Source organism: Electrophorus electricus, chromosome 13 (assembly GCF_041902795.1).
Source record: "Electrophorus electricus isolate QZ-2024a chromosome 13, ASM4190279v1, whole genome shotgun sequence".
In the NCBI taxonomy this organism is placed as follows: domain Eukaryota; kingdom Metazoa; phylum Chordata; class Actinopteri; order Gymnotiformes; family Gymnotidae; genus Electrophorus; species Electrophorus electricus.
Window position 1 is genome coordinate 2,745,339 of NC_137509.1, and position 22,045 is coordinate 2,767,383.

Consider the following 22,045-nt stretch of genomic DNA (forward strand, 5'->3'; position numbering starts at 1 on the left):
GCTCACTAATTTTACCTGTTATTATTTCAACCAGTAATATTTGAGAACACTATAGTGTCTTACTTATTAGAGGCAGGTCAGCACAGCAAGCTCAGTGCACCATGACCGATGTGCACAAGTGAGATAATCAGTGAAGTCATCAGTGACATGAACACAAAAGCATTCCACCATCCAATACGTGTATTAATATATTTGTGTTTATAACTTTACAAAAAAGCACCCATGGCCAATTTAGTTAAAGTTACAAGCACAACAATGAAACATAAATACCACATTCACATGTTGGACAGAGATGAGGTGTTTTATAAGGGGATGTGGCTTAGGTTCTATTCTAGTCTAGCAGAGATGGAACTGAAACACAACGGAGAAGGACTTCTTTAAATTGACCTATATTTAAACTTCAGATACCTGTATATAAAGTTACACATTATGGAATAAAAGGATACAACCCTGAAATAGTTTTGGTAGTCCAGACTGTCACCTACATACTGGCCAGTCTCAGTTTACCAACATGCTGGTCCTCAGCACCAGCTCACCAGGTAAAGGACAGAGAACAGAGACACACAGCAGCACTCAGTCCCAGCATGCATCTCCATTGTGACCACCGCAGTAAGGACAGATGGAGCTGGATAGATAAAGTTTATTTCATACCTCATTTTAACAATTCTATGGGTAAAAGCAAGAAGCAATTTAGAGTTTAACCCCATGAACACAACATACATTACCACTGATTTTATACTGCGACATTTCACACTCTGACACGACACTAGGGGTGTCAGTAACAGAACTTTGCAGAGCCAGCAAAAGTTCACTCTGTACTTCCTCTTTCAAATTTACTGTTGCTATTGCTTCTCACCACCATGTTTGGACATGTAGGTTTAGGATTCTACATTTTAGCACTCATTTCAAAGTACTGTGCATGAAGATGGCCATTACTTGACTTGTATTTAGTATATGCAATTGTGTTAATCCCTAATTTGCCAGTTCTGTTTTTAATTGGCCAGTTGACTTTGTTACTGTATCAGACTGTAAGGTATTGTAGGTGACTGACTTCATTTAATTAAATGCTATTTCCAAAAATGTATGTTCATAAAATAACTGATGTCACATGCCCTGCATTTAAGATGATGTACCACTATTTATTTATTTATTGGAGAGGATTTAAGTAGTTGCTGAAGTATCAATTGCATATATTTTTATATATGCTAATGTTGCAGTACTCAAGTGTAACTCAAATTAGTTTTTGTAAAAATGAGAAATGGGTGAATTTTCATCTGCACCTCTCTGTCTAACTGTAAGAAAACAGGAAGTGCTGAGGCTTTAACAATCATTATTTCTCATTCTGTCAGTCAGTCACTAGCAGGACAGTATGGACTTCTGTCCTCTCTCTGCGCTGCTCTGTGAGTGAATTATGTTATTATTATGTTATTAGAGTGAATGCTAATATGTTGTTAATATGTAGTCTGAGGATCCTGAGTAATCAAGTTCTGTGTGGTTAAATCAAGTTTTGTAGCTCAGCTGGATTTTAAGTTATTTTTATGCTGAAGTCAGTGTAGAGAGTTTCAGTTTAAGATACTTTTGACTTTCAAGAAATATAAGGTCCAACTGACTTGCTCTTTTTCTGAATGAAAAGACTTGGATTGTAATGTTACTTATTGATTATATCAGGAGTTGGATTTCTCTGTTGGTATATTTGTACATTTGCATGTTAATGTTTTCAGGACTTTCATTTAATCATTTAATCAATTAGTGACAGGTATTCAGAAATTGACGTTACTTAGTCTGTTCCAGGAAGATGTTTATGTTCATAGAGTGAGTGACAGGATAACAGATAAAACAGTACAAAATGAACAAGTATTGATTTGGATAAGTTTACATGTGGATTTGAGAATAATGTAGCATAGTGTTTGAACCAGCATTAATACAGATTCTGTGAAACTTTGTCAAATTCAGCTCTTCAAGGTACTTGGAGCCTGTGATAGAAATGAATGTGTCCTATTAATGTATAATGTTGTTTACGCCTCTCCACATTTCTAGTGCTGCTTCTGCTCATCTGCATCGTACAAGCTCAAGGTGATTCATACTCATTTCTTTATTTAGTTCAGAGGTGAGCAGTTTTATTCACAAGGGCCAGTGGGTTTGCAGATATTAAGTCCATTGAAGTTAGTGCACACAGCTAAAATGACCAGTCCCAATATGATTAATCCACTTACTGAAGACTGAAACCAGCTGTTTGTAATAGCAGTGTGTTTGCTCCTTGGTTGGAATAAAAACCTGCAACCACAGCCCTTGGTAGATAAGATTGACCACCCACGATATACTGAAATATTGCAGTTGCATTCAATGTTGTAGTGGCCATCTGGCAAGGAGACCCACTCAGAGACAGGAAATAACCACCAGCTCCATACTAAAGCAGAAACTGAAAGAAAAGTACAAAAGTAATGCCAGGCACAGACATACATGAAGAAGGCAGACAGGAACAGAAACTCCTCCAAAACATGTGCAAAAGAATAATATGAGCCAGTGTGAGTTTCTGGGTCTGTTTAGCTCATCCATTTAGAATCAGCTGACAAACAGCAGTAACAATAACAAAATGTTAACACACCAGTATATCCATGTGTGCACATCAGCTATTTAAACAAGACTTGATGTACCCTGAATATCAAGTGTAACAGTCTCTCAGAACAGCCTGAGGTTTAATCTAACAGACACTGAAGCACCCTGGTAGCCAGTCTTCATACTGAAGCACCCTGGTAGCCAGTCTTCATACTGAAGCACCCTGGTAGCCAGTCTTCATACTGAAGCACCCTGGTAGCCAGTCTTCATACTGAAGCACCCTACCTGAACACTCAGCTCCCACTTACTCCTTAACTTGAGTCCTTTTTGGTGCTGAGGGTTGTGAAGCCAAACCCGTCTCCCAGGAGCAGCAGCTCGTTCTGCTGGTCTGTTTCCTACAGCCCTCACAGATCTGTCAGAGCAGCTCTCTCACCACTTCTCTAAGATGTTCTTTCAGCACAGGTAGAAGGAACTTTCACCCAATAACATACAGGTAGAATTAACTCACATCCCATAATATACAGGTGCCAGATGGGAACCACTCAGAACTCATGCATTTAGAGTTGGGGTCCACCTTCCTCACCAGAGTTCGCACACTTCAGTTTCCTCCTTTTTCTCCTAGTTTCAGATCCAAAACCTCTCGTCAGTAGTGACCAAACAACTGAAACTGAAGTTGCAGACTCAGAAACAGGTAATCATGTACACAGATACACAAAGAGGGTGGACTGAAACAGGGAACAACTTCCAAATATGCAGATGAATAAGATTCAATAGGAGATCAGTTCTTAAAATTCTCCAGTAATAATAATACAATATTGACATATTTTAAACATGTTCACTAAGTAATGTACGTGATGTATATGTGATCTCTCATCCTGCTACATGTAAGGATTCTGGAAGTGACATTCTGAGCTCAATTTTTCTTATTTGTTCTGAAGTTAAAATGAGAAGAGTATTTTCAGTGAGCATAAGATTAGCATTTTAACTCTTTGTCTACAAAAGGGAAACTCACAGTATAGTCATGAAGCTCTTTGTGTTTTTAAAACCTTCATTCCAAACAGATTTTGAAGAACATTAGGTTTTATTATTATAATTCTTTTAATATTGAAACTTCATAGAATATATACATTTAAAATAAACATAATTTGTGATTATTTTACTGACTGCCTGAAACATAGTAAATAGCTGATCAGAGAGGTTAATACTGAGTAATGAACATGTGATGTAGGGGCAAGTAGTTAGTTAAAGCTGGAGAGTCTTTATTATGATTACTACTGAACTGGAGTAAACAACCTGACACAGCAGCAGTAATAACTCAGTGTATTGAGAACAAACAAAGGAGTTTGAGAGCAGCTAAGGCAACGTGCTCTAGGAAAAGGATGACTGGAAAAGTGCAGCACCGACGGCACGTACATGTGGGTTTAAATAATGTGGAGAACAAAAGAGGGCAAACGGGGAATAGGTGTTCATGATTATTAATAATTGGGAGGGTGGGAAGGGGGCAGGTGTGGTGGGTGGGGGCAGGGGGGGGGGAAGTGTCCCTCCTGCTGTGTACTCAGCGCACCACGACAGAACATTTGTTATTGAATTATTACAGTGGGCCCAACGTCTACACTAAAAATGGAGTCTGGCTGAATAGAAACATTCATAGCATTCAAAACATTGTAAGTAGTGAATGTAAAGGGCAGAGTAATACAGTTCAATGCATACACAGTTATGTATTAACACATATATGTATATAGTAAGCTAATGGTTTGATGTAATAATGTAATGGTAATACTATGTTACTCTGCAGTGTTGATCTCATACTGTGTTATTCTTCACATGTCCTTTCTCTATGTCATGCTGTAATATTCTGCATCACTGTGGTGTCCCCATGCTTAGTGTGACTGAGCACCAGTCCTCACCCTGTGGGGTCTGTGTGTCAGAAAGTCTAATACCCAGCTGCAGATAGACTTATAAAGACCAAGGCTACTTGGCTCTAACACCAGTCTGGAAGGAGCAAAAAAGTGTTAAAAACAGAACTAGAGTCTGTAAATAGCAACTTGGAATGTCCAAATAATGTTGATGTAAGGACAGATAGAGGAAGAATATGCAGGTGAACATTTAATAAAAATACTATCAAACAAACCATCAAGTGTAGTCAGGCAGAGCATGGTTGAACAGGGGCAGGCAGTGGGAAACCAGGCAATGCAAAAGAGAGTCTCACGGCCCAAAAATCAGCAGGGCAAACAGGAGCAACATAGACGGACGATGGCAAGGTGAAAAAACAATGCAAGAATGTACGGGGCACAGAGTCGATTCACAAGAGAGACGGCTTACAACACGAGACATCTTAACAAGACTTTGCAAAGTGAGGATTGTAGAAGTGACGTTTAAAGAGTTCCTGATGAGGATGAGAGTGTATGTGCAGACGGGTGTGTGTACAGTGGCTAACAGATTGGCCTGAATGATCAGTGGACTCTAGGAGGGACTATAGCAAACGGTGTGACAATTGCTTTGGTTCAAAGAATCACCTGTTTAGTTGCCTAATTCATGTATTTCTACATCAATAATTAGGCATGACTGATCTGCAGACTGATCTGATCTAGAGGGTGTGACAATTGTTTTGGTTCATGTATTTCTACATCAATAATTAGCCAATATACATGCCATATGTATTGTGTTATGACAATAGGTATTAAAGGTTCAGCAAGGAATGTACTTATAAAAGAGCAGTTTTAGTAGACATGTGTACCAAGGCAATCCAAGGTAAAGTGTCAGGGCAGTTGGTCAGCTAAAAAAATATGCATTAATTTCCACAAATATTTCTTTATAAATTATTTCCATGAGAGCGATGGCATTAGAGAAGCAGGTGTTCAGTAAACTCAGCCTCACCTCACCATGCAGTCAGTACCTATGTATTGACAATGATTAGAAACACACATCCTTACACTGGAGTGACTCTCATAACCTCAGTGTGATCAAACTGAAGTAATATTTTTACAGTTGTTTGTTTTAATCATTTTATTTTTCATCTTATAATAGGCAAATGAACAAACTTTAGTAATTTGTTTATAATTTATTGAATTGTGAGCAATGACAAAGATAGTACAAATGTGTGTCTCTCTCAGTAAAGGATGAGTGATGTATTTAAAACAAACTCTCTTTCCCTACATAGAAGGGCTCATCCATTCCATTTATCATCACACTGTCATAAAACCTAGTTTTCCTTTCCTGCTACAGTGTTTGTGGAGTTTTATGCCAGATTCATCCACCCTCATCAGACATAAATTCTTGTTTAGTAATGCTTGGTAATTTATGATGGTGATTTACTACACAGTTTATTTATCTGCATCCCTTGCTGCTCAACTGGCACTTTTTAGAATAAGTACTGAGATAAGTACAGTACAGAGATGAGTACAGAGGTGCACAGAATGTGAAACATAAATTGAGCAACAAGCTGGAAATTTGGTATAAATTATTTCAATGACAGCAGTGTGATTAACATGATTAATGAGAGAGAGAAGATTTACAATGTGAAACATCTTAAAGAGACTTTGCATGGTGGGGATTGTAAAAGTGACTTTTAAATAGTTCATAATGAGCATGAGCATGTGCAGGTGTGCAGGCAGGGGTGTGGTCAATAGGTGAGACCAATCGCTGTGGTCTAGGAAAGGCATCAGTAATCTTTGTACATCAGTAATTAGCCACTCTATACACCATGTGTATTGTGTTATGATAATAGGTATTAAAGGTAGAGTGAGAAAAATACTTAGAAAAGAACAATTAGTATTTCTTTCTTATTAGTGCATATAATGTGTGTCATGGCAATCCAAGGTAAAGTGTCATGGCAGTCATTCAGCTAAAAAATTACCCATTCCTTTCCACAACTGAAAATGGAAACAATTTAGATATTTTGGCAAAACAGACAGATGACTATAGCAAATGAAGTTGTTTTTGCTAAAGTGTATAGAACATAGTGTGTATCGGAGACATTAACACTGAACAACAAATCTTTAATATTGTGTTCTTACAGATCGACCAAAAGCTACACTTACATTACAACATGACTGGACAGACGTTTTCAAAGGACAGACTGTCACTTTTAAATGTGACATACTGGGATCTGGCCATAGAGTGTGGACATACAACTGGTATCAGAATGGAGATGAAGATTATCCAGTTCACTCTGCTTATGGAACAAATGAATACACATTTAAAGTGGAAGAAAATGGTAGGTTTTCTTGCAAGGGAACCCGGATGACCCAAGAGCACCAACTGAGCACTGAATTCAGTAACACTGTTACACTGAATGTGATGGGTGAGAATTTTGAATCTTCATCTCTTTGTAGAACATTCAGTTTCAGTGTCCAGATGAGATACAGTTTCATTCTGACCACTGAATACAGAGTTTTCAAACAAAACCAGTCATGTAATTTATTCTGATACATAACAGATAGTGGCTGCACAGGTCACTTCAGGGACTTGTAAATTCCAGAAAGAAGTGGATTAATTTAGAAAGTAGTCCATTTGCACATATGACTGGCCACCTGGAAATGTGGACCTGTTCTCTACTTACTCACCACTGATATGCAGCTTTATACTAGTCTGAACAGAAGAGATGTACAATGTGAACTGCATCTGGGGGAAGCAACTAGTTAAGTGATAAATGTTCCATATGGTGCTCTCAGTAGGTCAGGAATGAACACATTAGAGCAGAATTGGTCTAAATGATAAATAGGGTTCAACATTTTGTACTGGTGGTAAGACAGACACACAGTAGTGACAAAGTGTTTAACCCACAGATAAAAACACATTGCAGAATATTCGTCTTTCATTTTGTTGTGTTTCTGCCAATCCCACTATTTATTTAGAGGTTCTACTGAAGCTTTCTTGTTTCTAAAGTTTTCTAGTCTTTCTAGCAGGAAATGCAGAGCTCATCTTTACTGCTTTTATGTGTGAACTTTAGAGCTGCTGATCTTAATACACAGCACAGCATCATGTCCTCAGCAGATAGATTTTGTTGCCAGCTTTTGTCTTGACTTTGTCTGCGCTATGGCTTCATATAATTGATTTTAATTTGAAATACTGTTTTAAATCCATCTTTGTTCATATAGATGTGCAGGTCATTGAGAATCTGCTTGTGCCTGCTAAATAAGTACTGTTTTCACATGGTGACTAAAGTTGGCAATGTTGTGTAAGTCATGTATGTGTGTTTTATTTTAACAATCAATGTTTAGCTATATAAGGAAAACCAGCAATGAAGTAAAAGAGAGGAGAGAATTGTTTGCAAAACATGAGTGAATAGCAAAGATTCACAATGCCAATCAAAATATTACTAGAATATTAGCTACCAACCACTGAAAAAAAGATAATTGCAATTTTGGCAATAGACAACACATTCAGGGCCCTTATCCAACACATCAGAGTGATCCACGTGGATCTGACTGTGCATCACGACTGCGTATTAAAACAAAGAGAACAACAGGTCAAATCTTGGCTATGGGAGATGATGCAGACAGTATTCTCTGTATGTCAATGATTGATTTAGACAAAAAGGAAATACATCAAAATGCAGCTCTGTTTTGGTAAGCATAACATCATACAGTATTTGAGAGAGCCCAGTTTAATTATCAGTGCCAGGAAGAGGGGAAAGTACAATGCAATTTATCATAGCTGTTCATAAATGATCAAAGCATTGAAATTTTAGCACAATATTGAAGAATTAATCAGGGAAAGAACAGAAGTTGGAAACAGACACTGACTGAACTTCTTTAGGTAGATGCTGATTTAGCTCTAGCCTTGTCTATACTAAAAGTATGTGAAAATGAGACTGTGAAAAATCAACACGCTGTGTTACACTGTAGTGTAGATGCAGGAGGATCCCCTGACATGAAATGAGATGCCATCAGAAGCAAGATGACAATCAGGAATTCATCTCACTACCAAAAGTATGAGAGACATGACAAAAAAACTGTCAACCAAATCAAACAGAACCTGTACAATAAGACCGTGGTAGATGTCTTGTAGGGAAGAAATTTTCATAGGAAAACCTCCCATGTAGAGACACCGTGTTCCATAAATGTTGCATAAAAAATCCCTTTGCTGGTGCATGCTGCTCACTCTTTGTGTCTCAGGGTGAGTGTGACACATACTATGAGGACTACCCTTCACTTGGAGAAGTGTCCTCAGCTACTACTGAGTAGTTGTGCCGTGTACAGAATCAAGCATTTAACTCTCTTCATCCTCTTTTTGAACCTCTTGAGATCAAATTCAGTGTAGTAGAACAGGTTGAAGCCTATAAATATATGGACACAGAAATAAATGCGTTTTTGTCCTTCTCCAAAAATAATTATTTTGTATATATGAAATATCAACAATGCTTAATTCATTGACACCTGGGCATATTGACTTCTGTTTAAAATCCCTTGTTGAATCAGATCAACTTTGCAATATTACATCCTAGTGCACCTTTCTCACTGCCAAGAGTAAAACCAGGTGAGAATAAATAATCAGAAAGGCAAAGTCCGAAATCAGAGCTGTACAGATGGTGTGTTGAGAGGAAAGATGCTGCTTCCATAATAAAGGACCCTACACATCCCCTTCACTGCTCCTTTCAGTGACTCCCATTGTGCCGTCACTATAAAGTTTCACTGGCAACAGCAAATTATTTTAAAAGTGAAAAAAGAATACTGTTATTTTGAACTTGCAATCAGAGACCAGCATCTTCATAATGAATTTGCTCTCTTAAAATTATGGTGATCAAATTGATGTGATATTACAATTTACAGTTTGCTTTCAATTGGGCATTCCTGATACACGGTGCATGAAAAGACCAAGTGTAAATAGTCTCAGTTTATTCATATATCCCTTCCTACTCCACTGACACTTGTCTCTCATTGTAATACATCATTGTTTTTATAAGTACAGAGATTGGTGGTGCTTATATATTGTGCATAAGCAGGATTTGGTTCAGTATGAATGAAACTTGGAAAAGCTGATTAAACCCAGCAAGCATTCATTTTGGAATACTTCATACTTGTTATGCAACTTTGATAATTTTAATAATAAATTACACGTCCAACCTTCACCACTGCAGCTTTTTTAGTATCTGAATCTAAATGAATTCACTGAATCTAAATGCCACATTAGGCACAAATGCTGCTATTTCCACAAATAATAAAGTTTCCCCTCGTGTTGTAAATGGAGATTCTAATACCTTCATCATTTCAAATTAACAGCAAAACCCAAACCAACTGTGAAGGTTAAGCCTCAGACGTCTGTCTACACTGGAGACACTGTTACTCTAAGCTGTGAGGTACAGCAGTCTACTGGATGGACGTTTTTATGGTACATTTACCCTCAGCTTCCAAAATCATGGACCACTGTAAGAAAAAACAATATAATGATTGTGACAGTCTCTGAAGAAGGAACTTCAGAATATGATTGCAGTGCACGAAGGGGACAATACTACACACATTACAGTGACGTAGTCAAGATCACAGCAGCTGGTAAGTGATGTTTCACATTTTCATCTGCATAGTGATTTATGTATCTGCACTTTTGTCTCTACAAGCCCCTCTGCCACTCTCTTCCTGAAGTCACACACATGCATCAGTGTTGAGATTTCATAAATAAGCAAAGGCAGTATTCTGATATTTGATGTTGTACATTGACGGAGATATAAATGTAACTGTTAAATGTAGACCACGTGTACCTAATAATGGGTATATTATTTAACCCCATACACTACACTGTGAGATACAGAATAGCAGTACTATAAGTTAAGGAATAATAAACCAATCTATGTTCTATGAGATCTATGAGATATTTTCATAGATAAATATAAAACTTTCATAAATTGTCCATCCAAATTGATAATAATTGGGCACCACCCTGTTTACCAGGGAAAATTAAATCATTTAAATTAATGTATTAATGATTATTAATTCAGTCTCAACCCATAAAGGTCACCACTTCGATAACATGATGTCTCATCTACCAAAAAGTAGAATACCACTCTTTACTCACAAGAGTTATTTCTAAGGGTATATTTATTGGATAAACAGAAATAGGAGAACATGCATATAAAACATTGATTACGATTCTACTAATGACCAGAGGTACTGAGTTCACTAAAATCGTTATATTACAAAATATGTAACAAACACTGTAACGGAAACAAATTAACCCAAAGTAGATTCATGTGGACTGAAGTGGCTAACTGATAAAGAAAGAAAAAGAATGGAAAGAAAATCAAATCTGTTTAAGTAACCTGTGAGAGTGATTAACTGGGCAGAGCATGCTTATCAAACAATACCAAACAAGATTCGTTTTGAGAGAGCGTGACAAAGTATAACTGGAAGACTTAGAAGAAATAGACAACTTATTGAAACAACCTGAGAGAGAACTAATTAGGACTGAAGAGGCTGCTTAGCAGATGAAAGGAAGGAGTTAACTGACCAGTTTTGATGTATAAACAGTTAAATAACTATTTATATCAGCTGGTAACATAAAAGGAAAAGTCTGTCCTTATGAGTCATTAGGCTCGACAATGTCAAACCATCTGGATAGCACTGAGAGAGAGTCCATTTTCCGTTATATCATCTGGATGGCCCTTAGAGAGAGTCTGTTTTCTAGTCCATTGACCCTGCATGAGTGATATAGGTCACTTACAATGAAATGACCAGGTTTTCTTGACCCATGGGATTGGAGTTAGGAGCTGGTTCAGTTAGAGTCAGAGGCCTTTTAGGTTAGGCCTTTCAGAAACAGGAGCTTTGGTATCAGTGGTTATGTGACCCATCCTTGCTCTTGATGACTGTTGTAGAGTTTATTGGCTTAGTTTTAAAAAGAAAAGTTTAAGTCTTGATTTCTTCTTTGTTACATGCTCCTGGTTGATGGCAAGACAACAGGTTATAACAGTCCTATGAGAAGTGTGTGCGTGTGTAAAGTTACCGAGCATGAAACCAACACTAATAACTTCTGTGTTTATATCTATTTACGTTTAGCGATAAAAACAGACATCAATGGCGAGAGCACATGGTTTAAGGAATGAGAACAAATCTTGAGTGGTCAAGAAGTACAGGTGGACATTGTGGATGGTGCCAAAGAAACGGAAATAATAAAACAGCTTCCCTGCCTACCGTATAACTTTCCTGATTAACAATACTATAAAGTGAGATACCACATCTATACATTGTATTCACCTGTAACCACGTTACCTTACTTGTCCACTCTGACAGATAGGGGAGACCTAACAGTAATCTCATAAATAACACTCAACAACAGTAGAGTTCACAAATTCACAAGATGTCTTAAGTAACTGATCTCCAGCATGCCCCAGATCAGTGCTGCTCCATTTCAGCAAGGTGGTCCACCTTTAAAGCAGTAGTCCCGCCTCCATCTCTACACACAAGGCTTTTCACTGGGTTACCAGCAACAAGAAAAGCAACCAATGCTAAACAAAAACATGCACACCTGGCACAAAACATTCTTGTTAAAGTTCTTTGGTGGTAACTCATAGACTAAGGGTTTAGGGGTTCTGCTTAATTGGTACAAATAAGATTTCTAGTAAATACAATTTCAAGTGGTTAACAATTTGTTTACACTAAACACAAGGTAAGCAACAAACGTAAATTGATTGTGAGGAATGAATATTGAAGAGAATAATGAAACAAAGGGCATTTCTCAAATAATAAAACCAAACATCACAGTTTAACGATAATATTAAGATACCCAAACATTACTGGCTGATTACCATTTGACATCATAGTAGGTTAAAATATCAAGTTATTACTTTGTGAAGCTGTGGGAAAAGAAACTTGTACATCTCTGTGGGATGAGAAAACCTGGCTGCCCTGGTAAGTTTTGAGTCTGATGGAATTTAGGATCATGGTTCCTTGGGTATAAAGATACTGTTACAGGGTTAGTGCCATCCCAATCTGTGGATTTATTACACCTACAAAGTGTTGGAAGAACATTTTCCAGTTTTAATGTTTTAAACATCAATATTGGACTATTTTGGCCTTGTTCCCAACACAATTTTCTCTAAACTTCTCTAAAAGGATAAAAAAAGAACTATCTATCTAGATCTATCTATGAGTTCATACTGTATGTTTTTATAGAAAGACACCAAATGCATTATATGTGTACAGATGCAAATAAGGTAGGTACTATACTAGGTTGCTAGGTAGATAGCTGTTATTGTTAACATAGATATATAACTAGCTAGCTAATATTAATTCTGTATTAATATTAATATTAATACAGAACGCACCTCAGTTAATTGTGTGAACATTAGCAAAATCCTCCATCATGATTCACAATCATTTAAATAACAAAGCAGTGCTAACTATAGCCAAAAAATAAAGGTGCACTTCATAGTTTAGTGAAATGTAGCGAGGTAGCTAGATTCTAGATTGTAAAGCGCCTTTTGGTATTAGAAAGGCACTATATATGTGTAAATAATATTAATGGTAATATCAAATTAAGACTCACGCATCATGTGTTACCATCCATGGAAGTGAAAGAATGACAGTTTGCTGTCCATCGTATCATAATATGCACTGATAAATAAAGCCCACTCTATAGATATAAAAAAGGATATTCACGAATACATTTTGGAATGAAACCTTTGATTTATTTCAGTACTGAAGCTGGAAAGGTTTACATAAAACTGTGTGAAAAAGTGTAACATATAACAAGCAGATAATTTGGACTAATTTGTATTGTAACCATTGTAAACACATCACATATTTTTCATATTTGCACAACCAAAACATTTTCTGTGTTCTACAAAATACACATTTGTTTAATGTGTAGAAAAGTTTAGATGTTTTTTTTTTCTTGAAAGGTATTTCATTATGTTTTTCATATAAAAGCACAACATTGAAAATAAAACAGTTTTAAAACTTCTTTGGCTGTGAATTAAGTTGCATGGCAGTAATTACATCGTGTTTGATAATGAAAATGTTTTGGTGATGATATCAGTGAAAAACTGGCAATTTAAAATACAATAAAGACACACCAAATCAAATGTAACCAACATCACACTAAAACAGCAGAAAATGTAATTATTGCACATTTCTCTAAGGAGAAAAAATGGTAGTCCATATAGTTGGCATGTTTGGGTTAATACTTTAGCTAAACAATACTCAGCAATGTAACGGCTCGAATGCCACAGGTCAAGGAGCAGGTCGCTCAGACTCCCTCGACAGTAATAGACATTTATTGAGAAACACAGAAGACAAGGGCACTCACTTAAACTGTGAGAATGAAGCACATGAAACATCATGAACACTAACACTAACGAGTGACGACAAACGTACTTATACATGTTCAACGTCTGACAAAACTGCACGTGCCAACATCAGTTTAAATACACACAACCAATACACACTAAACCATGTGCAGGTGTGTGCAGACACCAGAGGTGAGGCTCCAAACAAGAACAATAACAGGGAATTCCCACTGCAAGCTGTGGACTGAACTATGTGACCACTGGAAAGAGCAGCAGTCTGTGACAAGCAATGGTTCCATTACTTTCACTTTGAAACATGATGCTGAACATAAAATGAGAAAGATAGGTGCATGTGAGAAAGATGGCAAGATGAAATGTGGAGAGAGAAACTGACAGAAAAAGAAATGGAGAAAACGAGTTGTGAGAGAGCACAAGTATGTCCAGTAATACCCATGAGCTCTATTTTATTTATGATTCTTAGGAACCATAACCATATTCATTACATCATTCCAATAAGCCATTTTTACAAAAATGAATGGCAGAATTGTATTATTTAATTGTTTAATCCGATTATAGCAATTCCTTGTCTACCAGAAATAGATTATAGGAGTAATAGTATACCAGTTCCTAAAGGCAACATGATATTAACACCATTACATACATTTTATTCTGAAGCATCTAAAAAACCCTACGGCATATGCACACTTACTTTTTGTCGTTCTGCTTTTAATACTCTGCAGCCTCATTTAGTGTTGGAGGAATTCAGGTCGATGAGAATTAAACCTTTCATTATTTACTGGTACCATTATTTTGGGTCAGGTTGCATTCAGCTTGTGAAAGTTAAAAAGCAACTGAAAATCCCATTTGATAGGTCAATTAATGATTCCTTAGTTATTCTCAAGTGAATATCTGTAATGGGGTTTAAACCCAGATCAGAGAAGTAATGACATCAACAGTCTACTGGGTGAGCTACCACACTTTGAGGATGGTGGGCCTGTGTGCAAAACAATTAGATCTTAGAACAGGTAAAACAAGAGGAAAAACTAAACACCACACCAAGCATGGAATAAGGGAGAACAATGGACGACACGGGAAGAACGGCAACCCCGATGACCTGGGGAAAACAAAACTAAAACTTCCCAAACAAAACCAGAAAACAGGGAGGAACTTTAATGGCTAAGGAGAACCCTGGGAGAGAGACAGACTTGAGAGGGAAAACTGGAGAGGGGAGGGGACATGTAATAACAATGACACCCTCGCAGAGCTGAAGAGAGGTGTAGCACAAGGGCTCACAGACCTCAATACCCAAAGGTTACCGGCTAGGAGCTTGGCTCAACACTTTAGCAAAGACCCCACACTGAGTGACTGGGTCACTGAGTTTATATAGGTGTAGCCCAGCCTGATTAGTAGTGTGCCTGACTCGAGGCCTCCCTCTGGTGGCCCGAGGGGGCCTCGGCCTGGTGCCAACCCTTACAATATCACACTGTATTAACTTGTGTACCTGAAATTCCTATATGCTGTATTTCACTTTATCACGCACCCCAAAAACTTTCTCCACCATCTGCCCCTCCCCCCACAAAAATAATTCCTGCAGGTCCCACTAATTCATCACATGTAACACTTACACAGAAATATAGATCCCCAAATCAAGACAAAAAGTGCAATTATACAACATGACAATATATGAAAAAAATACTCAGCAATTACTCCTAATCACCAAATGAAGTATGTGCCATGTGTCTATTGCTCACACTCAATTTTGACTACTAATTTGTTTGGTTTTTTTACAACCTGTGCAGTATGTTTCCACCACGCTTGGTTTAACGGAGTAATAAAATCAGTACATCACTGCATTCCCCAAAAAGTTTTCCTTGTCAGGATTCCACCTTTGTCACATTTGTAAACGGATCTTGATGTGGCCTTAACATTTCCATGTTAACCATTGTGCTTAGATATTAGATGAATAATGTCTGGCTGAAATTTGAGATGAATAATTTTATTGGAAATCAACACCCCCTCTTGTTTATATTAGTAGTGCCTAATGCAATTTGCGGAGGTTATTTACAACATTTATTTATCATTTACACAATTTGAGAAAATCTTCATGCTTATCTACTGTTACATATTATTTGTTTTAGTAACAGTTAAAGGTTTATAAATAGCCTTCTTTCTGTTTTCCATTATCTGCATATACATGAAAACAACTTCACTAAAAAAAACAATTATTCAGTGGATTTGATGATCTTTCCACAGCAAGACCAAAAGCTGTGGCCTCCATAAAGCCTGATCCACAGGTATTTGCGGGAGAGACTGCCACTCTCAGATGTGACATAGAGGGAAGAGGAGTCTATAGGTGGCAGTACAGCTGGACGAAAGAGGGTTCAGAGAGAACTGTCAGTAGTGAACAGGAGTACAGTATCGGTGGTGTTAAAGATACTCATGAAGGTGAATACACCTGTAGAGGATCAGAGACAGGAGGATCACGTTACTCCCACACCAGTGATGCTGTTACACTGACTGTATCAGGTGAGTGTGATCATGCACTCAGTACTTATGTATTGACAGAGTGATTAGACTGTCACCGACTGCTCTCAGTCCCCCTGGTCACGTGGTATAGACCACCGCGTGATGTGGGAGTTTGTCTCTTTGTTTGTGACCACGCCCATTTTCACACACTTGTACCGGCTTCTGTCTCTAATGTCTGAGTGTATTTAAACTGTTGCAGGAGAGAACAGGGTTGTTCGTCTTTTATCAAGTTCATGTTTGATTATGTTCAACTACATTTTTATGTTCACGATAGTATCGCATGTTATGTTTGTAACCTGTTGTCCGTGGTCACCTACCTGGTTTTCTGCGAATGCTGATATGTTTGTCCTTCGTCCATCCTTACAATGGAGTTTAAATAAAGTTTAAAAACTTTTTAAACTTTATTTTAATCATTTTAATATTCACAGTATAATATGCAAAAAAACACCAAACAATTCACAAACCTAAATATTTCTTCATCAATTATTTAAATGAGAGCAGAGGCATCAGAGAAGTGAGTGTGATCAATGTTCAGTAAACTCATCTCACCATGCAGTCAGTACATATGTATTGAGAGTGATTAGAAACACACATCCTTACAATGGAGTCACTCTATTAACCTTAATGTGATCAAAGAAAATATTTTATTTACAGTTGTTTTAATCATTTTAATTTTCATCTTATAATAGGCAAAGTGAGCAAACTTTATAAACTTTATTTCTTTATAAATGATTTAATTGTGAAGGGCTCATCCGTTCCATTTATCATCACACTGTCATAAAACCTGCTAGTTTTCCTTTCCTGCTACAGTGTTTGTGGAGTTTTAGGCCAGATTCATCCACCCTCATCAGACATAAATACTTGTTTAGTATTGCTTGGTAATTTATGATGATGATTTACTACAGAGTTTATTTATCTGCATCCCTTGCTGCTCCACTGGCACTTTTTAGAATAAGTACAGAGATAAGCACAGTACAGAGATGAGTACAGAGGGGCACAGAATGTGAAACATAAATTGAGCAACAAGCTGGAAATTTGGTATAAATTACTTCAATGACAGCAGTGTGATTAACATGATCCAGCATTGGGCAGTGTAATACATTTAGCTTTACTGCAAAATGTAGAACATTCTGGTGCTAAAACAGGGAGCCTGAGAGGAATTATAATGAGAGGATGTGGTTGTGAACTGGCTCACTATAATACACTCTTGACTGTGTAGAAACATGTTAAAAGAGACAGATAATGGCAAACTCTAATGTGGCATGAAAAGCCCTTTGATGCTGCATTCTGCTCGTACTTGCTTATGCACATATTCTGTACACTATGCAGGATTTGGTTCAGCACTCATGAAACATCAAGAGGAAAAACAAGATCACCCAACATCACCCTTGGAATACAAATATTTTACACTGGTTACACAACTTTGATCATCTGAGCTACGTGTTGCCTACCAGGCCTCACCACTTGTTTTCACCTTTTTACAGGGTGACAAAAGTTGGCATTGTTGTGCAAGCTGAGACGTAGTGTGAAATGCAGCTGGGGGAAGCAGCTAGTTAAGTGATAAATGTGGCATATGGTTGATGGTGCGCTCAGTAGGTCAGGAATTAACACATTAGAGCAGAATTGGTGTAAATGATAAATAGGGTTCAACAATTTCTGTTGATGGTAAGAGAGAAACCCAGTAGTGACAAAGTGTTTAACCGATTGATAACAACATATTGCACGATACGTGTCTTTCATTTTGTTTTGATTCTTCCAATCCGACTATTTATTCAGAGGTTCTACTGAAGCTTTCATGTTTCTCAAGTTTTCTAGTCTTAATTTTGTTACCAGCTTTTGTCTGGAGTTTTGTCTGATTCATGGTTTCATATAATTTATTTTAATTTGAAATACTGTGTGTTGAATCCATCTTTGTTCATATAGATGTGCCGGTCATTGAGAATCCACTTGTGCCTCAGTGTCTGCTAAATAAGCACTATTTTTAGATGCTTATAAAAGTTGGCAATGTTGTGTAAGTCACATATGTCTGTGTTTTATTTTAACAATCCATGTTTAGCCATATCTGGAACACCAGACATAAAAGAGAGGACAAATTGTTTGCAAAACATGAATGCATAACATAGACTCATAATGCCAACTAAAATATTACTAGTTTAGCTACTAACCCACTGAAAAAAAGATAATGGCAGTTTTGGCAATACACATAACACATTTAGGGCCTTTTAACTTATCCAACACATCAGAGTGGCCCACATGGATCTGACAGTGAATCTCAACTGCGTATTAAAAACGAAAGAACACCAGGTGAAATCTTGGCTATGGGAGATGATGCAGACAGTATTCTCTGTATGTCAATGACTGAGTTAGACAAAAAGGAAATACATCAAAATGCAGCTCTGTTTTGGTAAGCATAACATCATACAGTATTTGAGAGAGCCCAGTTTAATTATCAGTGCCAGGAAGAGGGGAAAGTACAATGGAATTTATCATAGCTGTTCATAAATGATCAAAGCATTGAAATTTTAGCACAATATTGAAGAATTAATCAGGGAAAGAACAAAAGTTGGAAACAGACACTGACTGAACTTATTCAGGTAGATGCTGATTTAGCTCTAGCCTTGTCTATACTAAAAGTATGTTGAAATGAGACTGTGAAAAATCAACACGCTGTGTTATACTGTAGTGTAGATGCAGGAAAAACCCCTGACATGAAATGAGATGCCATCAGAAGCAAGATGACAATCAGAAATTCATCTCAGTATCAAAAGTATGAGAGATGTGACAAAAAAACTGTCAACCAAATCAAACAGAACCTGTACAATAAGACCGTGGTAGATGTCTTGTAGGGAAGAAACTTTCATGGAAAAACTTCCCAGGTAGAGACACTGTGTGCCATAAATGTTGCATAAATTCTGCTCACTCTGTGTCTCAGGGTGAGTGTGACACATAGTATGAGGACTACCCTTCACTTGGAGAAGTGTTCTCAGCTACTACTGAGTAGTTGTGCTGTGTACAGAATCAAGCATTTAACTCTCTTCATCCTCTTTTTGAACCTCTAGAGATCAAATTCAAGGAAGTAGAGCAGGTTGAAGCCTATAAATATATGGACACAGAAATAGATGAATTTTTGTCCTTCTCCCAACATGATGATTTTGTATATATGAAATATCAACAATGCTTAATTCGTTGATTAAATCCCTTGTTGAATCAGATCAACTTTGCAATATTACATCCTAGTGCACCTTTCTCACTGCCAAGAGTAAAACCAGGTGAGAATAAATAATCAGAAAGGCAAAGTCCACTATCAGAGCTGTACAGATGGTGTGTTGAGAGGAAAGATGCTGCTTCCATAATAAAGGACCCTACACATCCCCTTCACTGCTCCTTTCAGTGACTCCCATTGTGCCGTCACTATAAAGTTTCACTGGCAACAACAAATTATTTTAAAAGTGAAAAAAGAATACTGTTATTTTGAACTTGCAATCAGAGACCAGCATCTTCATAATGAATTTGCTCTCTTAAAATTATGGTGATCAAATTGATGTGATATTACAATTTACAGTTTGCTTTCAATTGGGCATTCCTGATACACGGTGCATGAAAAGACCAAGTGTAAATAGTCTCAGTTTATTCATATATCCCTTCCTACTCCACTGACACTTGTCTCTCATTGTAATACATCATTGTTTTTATAAGTACAGAGATTGGTGGTGCTTATATATTGTGCATAAGCAGGATTTGGTTCAGTATGAATGAAACTTGGAAAAGCTGATTAAACCCAGCAAGCATTCATTTTGGAATACTTCATACTTGTTATGCAACTTCGATAATTTAGATAATATATTGCACATCCAACCTTCACCACTGTAGCTTTTTTAGTATCTGAATCTAAAAGAATTCAATGAATCTAAATGCCACATTAGACACAAATGCTGCTATTTCCACAAATAATAAAGTTTCCCCTCGTGTTGTAAATGGAGATTCTAATACCTTCATCATTTCAAATTAACAGCAAAACCCAAACCAACTGTGAAGGTTAAGCCTCAGACGTCTGTCTACACTGGAGACACTGTTACTCTAAGCTGTGAGGTACAGCAGTCTACTGGATGGACGTTTTTATGGTACATTTACCCTCAGCTTCCAAAATCATGGACCACTGTAAGAAAAAACAATATAATGATTGTGACAGTCTCTGAAGAAGGAACTTCAGAATATGATTGCAGTGCACGAAGGGGACAATACTACACACATTACAGTGACGTAGTCAAGATCACAGCAGCTGGTAAGTGATGTTTCACATTTTCATCTGCATAGTGATTTATGTATCTGCACTTTTGTCTCTACAAGCCCCTCTGCCACTCTCTTCCTGAAGTCACACACATGCATCAGTGTTGAGATTTCATAAATAAGCAAAGGCAGTATTCTGATATTTGATGTTGTACATTGACGGAGATATAAATGTAACTGTTAAATGTAGACCACGTGTACCTAATAATGGGTATATTATTTAACCCCATACACTACACTGTGAGATACAGAATAGCAGTACTATAAGTTAAGGAATAATAAACCAATCTATGTTCTATGAGATCTATGAGATATTTTCATAGATAAATATAAAACTTTCATAAATTGTCCATCCAAATTGATAATAATTGGGCACCACCCTGTTTACCAGGGAAAATTAAATCATTTAAATTAATGTATTAATGATTATTAATTCAGTCTCAACCCATAAAGGTCACCACTTCGATAACATGATGTCTCATCTACCAAAAAGTAGAATACCACTCTTTACTCACAAGAGTTATTTCTAAGGGTATATTTATTGGATAAACAGAAATAGGAGAACATGCATATAAAACATTGATTACGATTCTACTAATGACCAGAGGTACTGAGTTCACTAAAATCGTTATATTACAAAATATGTAACAAACACTGTAACGGAAACAAATTAACCCAAAGTAGATTCATGTGGACTGAAGTGGCTAACTGATAAAGAAAGAAAAAGAATGGAAAGAAAATCAAATCTGTTTAAGTAACCTGTGAGAGTGATTAACTGGGCAGAGCATGCTTATCAAACAATACCAAACAAGATTCGTTTTGAGAGAGCGTGACAAAGTATAACTGGAAGACTTAGAAGAAATAGACAACTTATTGAAACAACCTGAGAGAGAACTAATTAGGACTGAAGAGGCTGCTTAGCAGATGAAAGGAAGGAGTTAACTGACCAGTTTTGATGTATAAACAGTTAAATAACTATTTATATCAGCTGGTAACATAAAAGGAAAAGTCTGTCCTTATGAGTCATTAGGCTCGACAATGTCAAACCATCTGGATAGCACTGAGAGAGAGTCCATTTTCCGTTATATCATCTGGATGGCCCTTAGAGAGAGTCTGTTTTCTAGTCCATTGACCCTGCATGAGTGATATAGGTCACTGACAATGAAATGACCAGGTTTTCTTGACCCATGGGATTGGAGTTAGGAGCTGGTTCAGTTAGAGTCAGAGGCCTTTTAGGTTAGGCCTTTCAGAAACAGGAGCTTTGGTATCAGTGGTTATGTGACCCATCCTTGCTCTTGATGACTGTTGTAGAGTTTATTGGCTTAGTTTTAAAAAGAAAAGTTTAAGTCTTGATTTCTTCTTTGTTACATGCTCCTGGTTGATGGCAAGACAACAGGTTATAACAGTCCTATGAGAAGTGTGTGCGTGTGTAAAGTTACCGAGCATGAAACCAAC

At 37.2% G+C, this 22,045-nt stretch overlaps 1 protein-coding gene across 1 annotated transcript in view; it reads left to right on the forward strand.

The window, feature by feature from the left end:
- Nucleotides 1–1,322: 1,322 nt before the first annotated feature.
- The window catches only part of LOC118240137 (cell adhesion molecule CEACAM5-like), a 33,544-nt gene continuing 12,821 nt past the window's right edge, over nt 1,323–22,045 (forward strand). The window contains exons 1-6 of the mRNA XM_081695034.1: nt 1,323–1,400; nt 2,038–2,073; nt 3,179–3,247; nt 6,575–6,859; nt 9,780–10,049; nt 20,316–20,585. Coding sequence (XP_081551160.1) covers nt 1,370–1,400; nt 2,038–2,073; nt 3,179–3,247; nt 6,575–6,859; nt 9,780–10,049; nt 20,316–20,585 — 961 coding nt within the window. The 5' untranslated portion in view covers nt 1,323–1,369. The remainder of the gene's footprint in view (nt 1,401–2,037; nt 2,074–3,178; nt 3,248–6,574; nt 6,860–9,779; nt 10,050–20,315; nt 20,586–22,045) is intronic.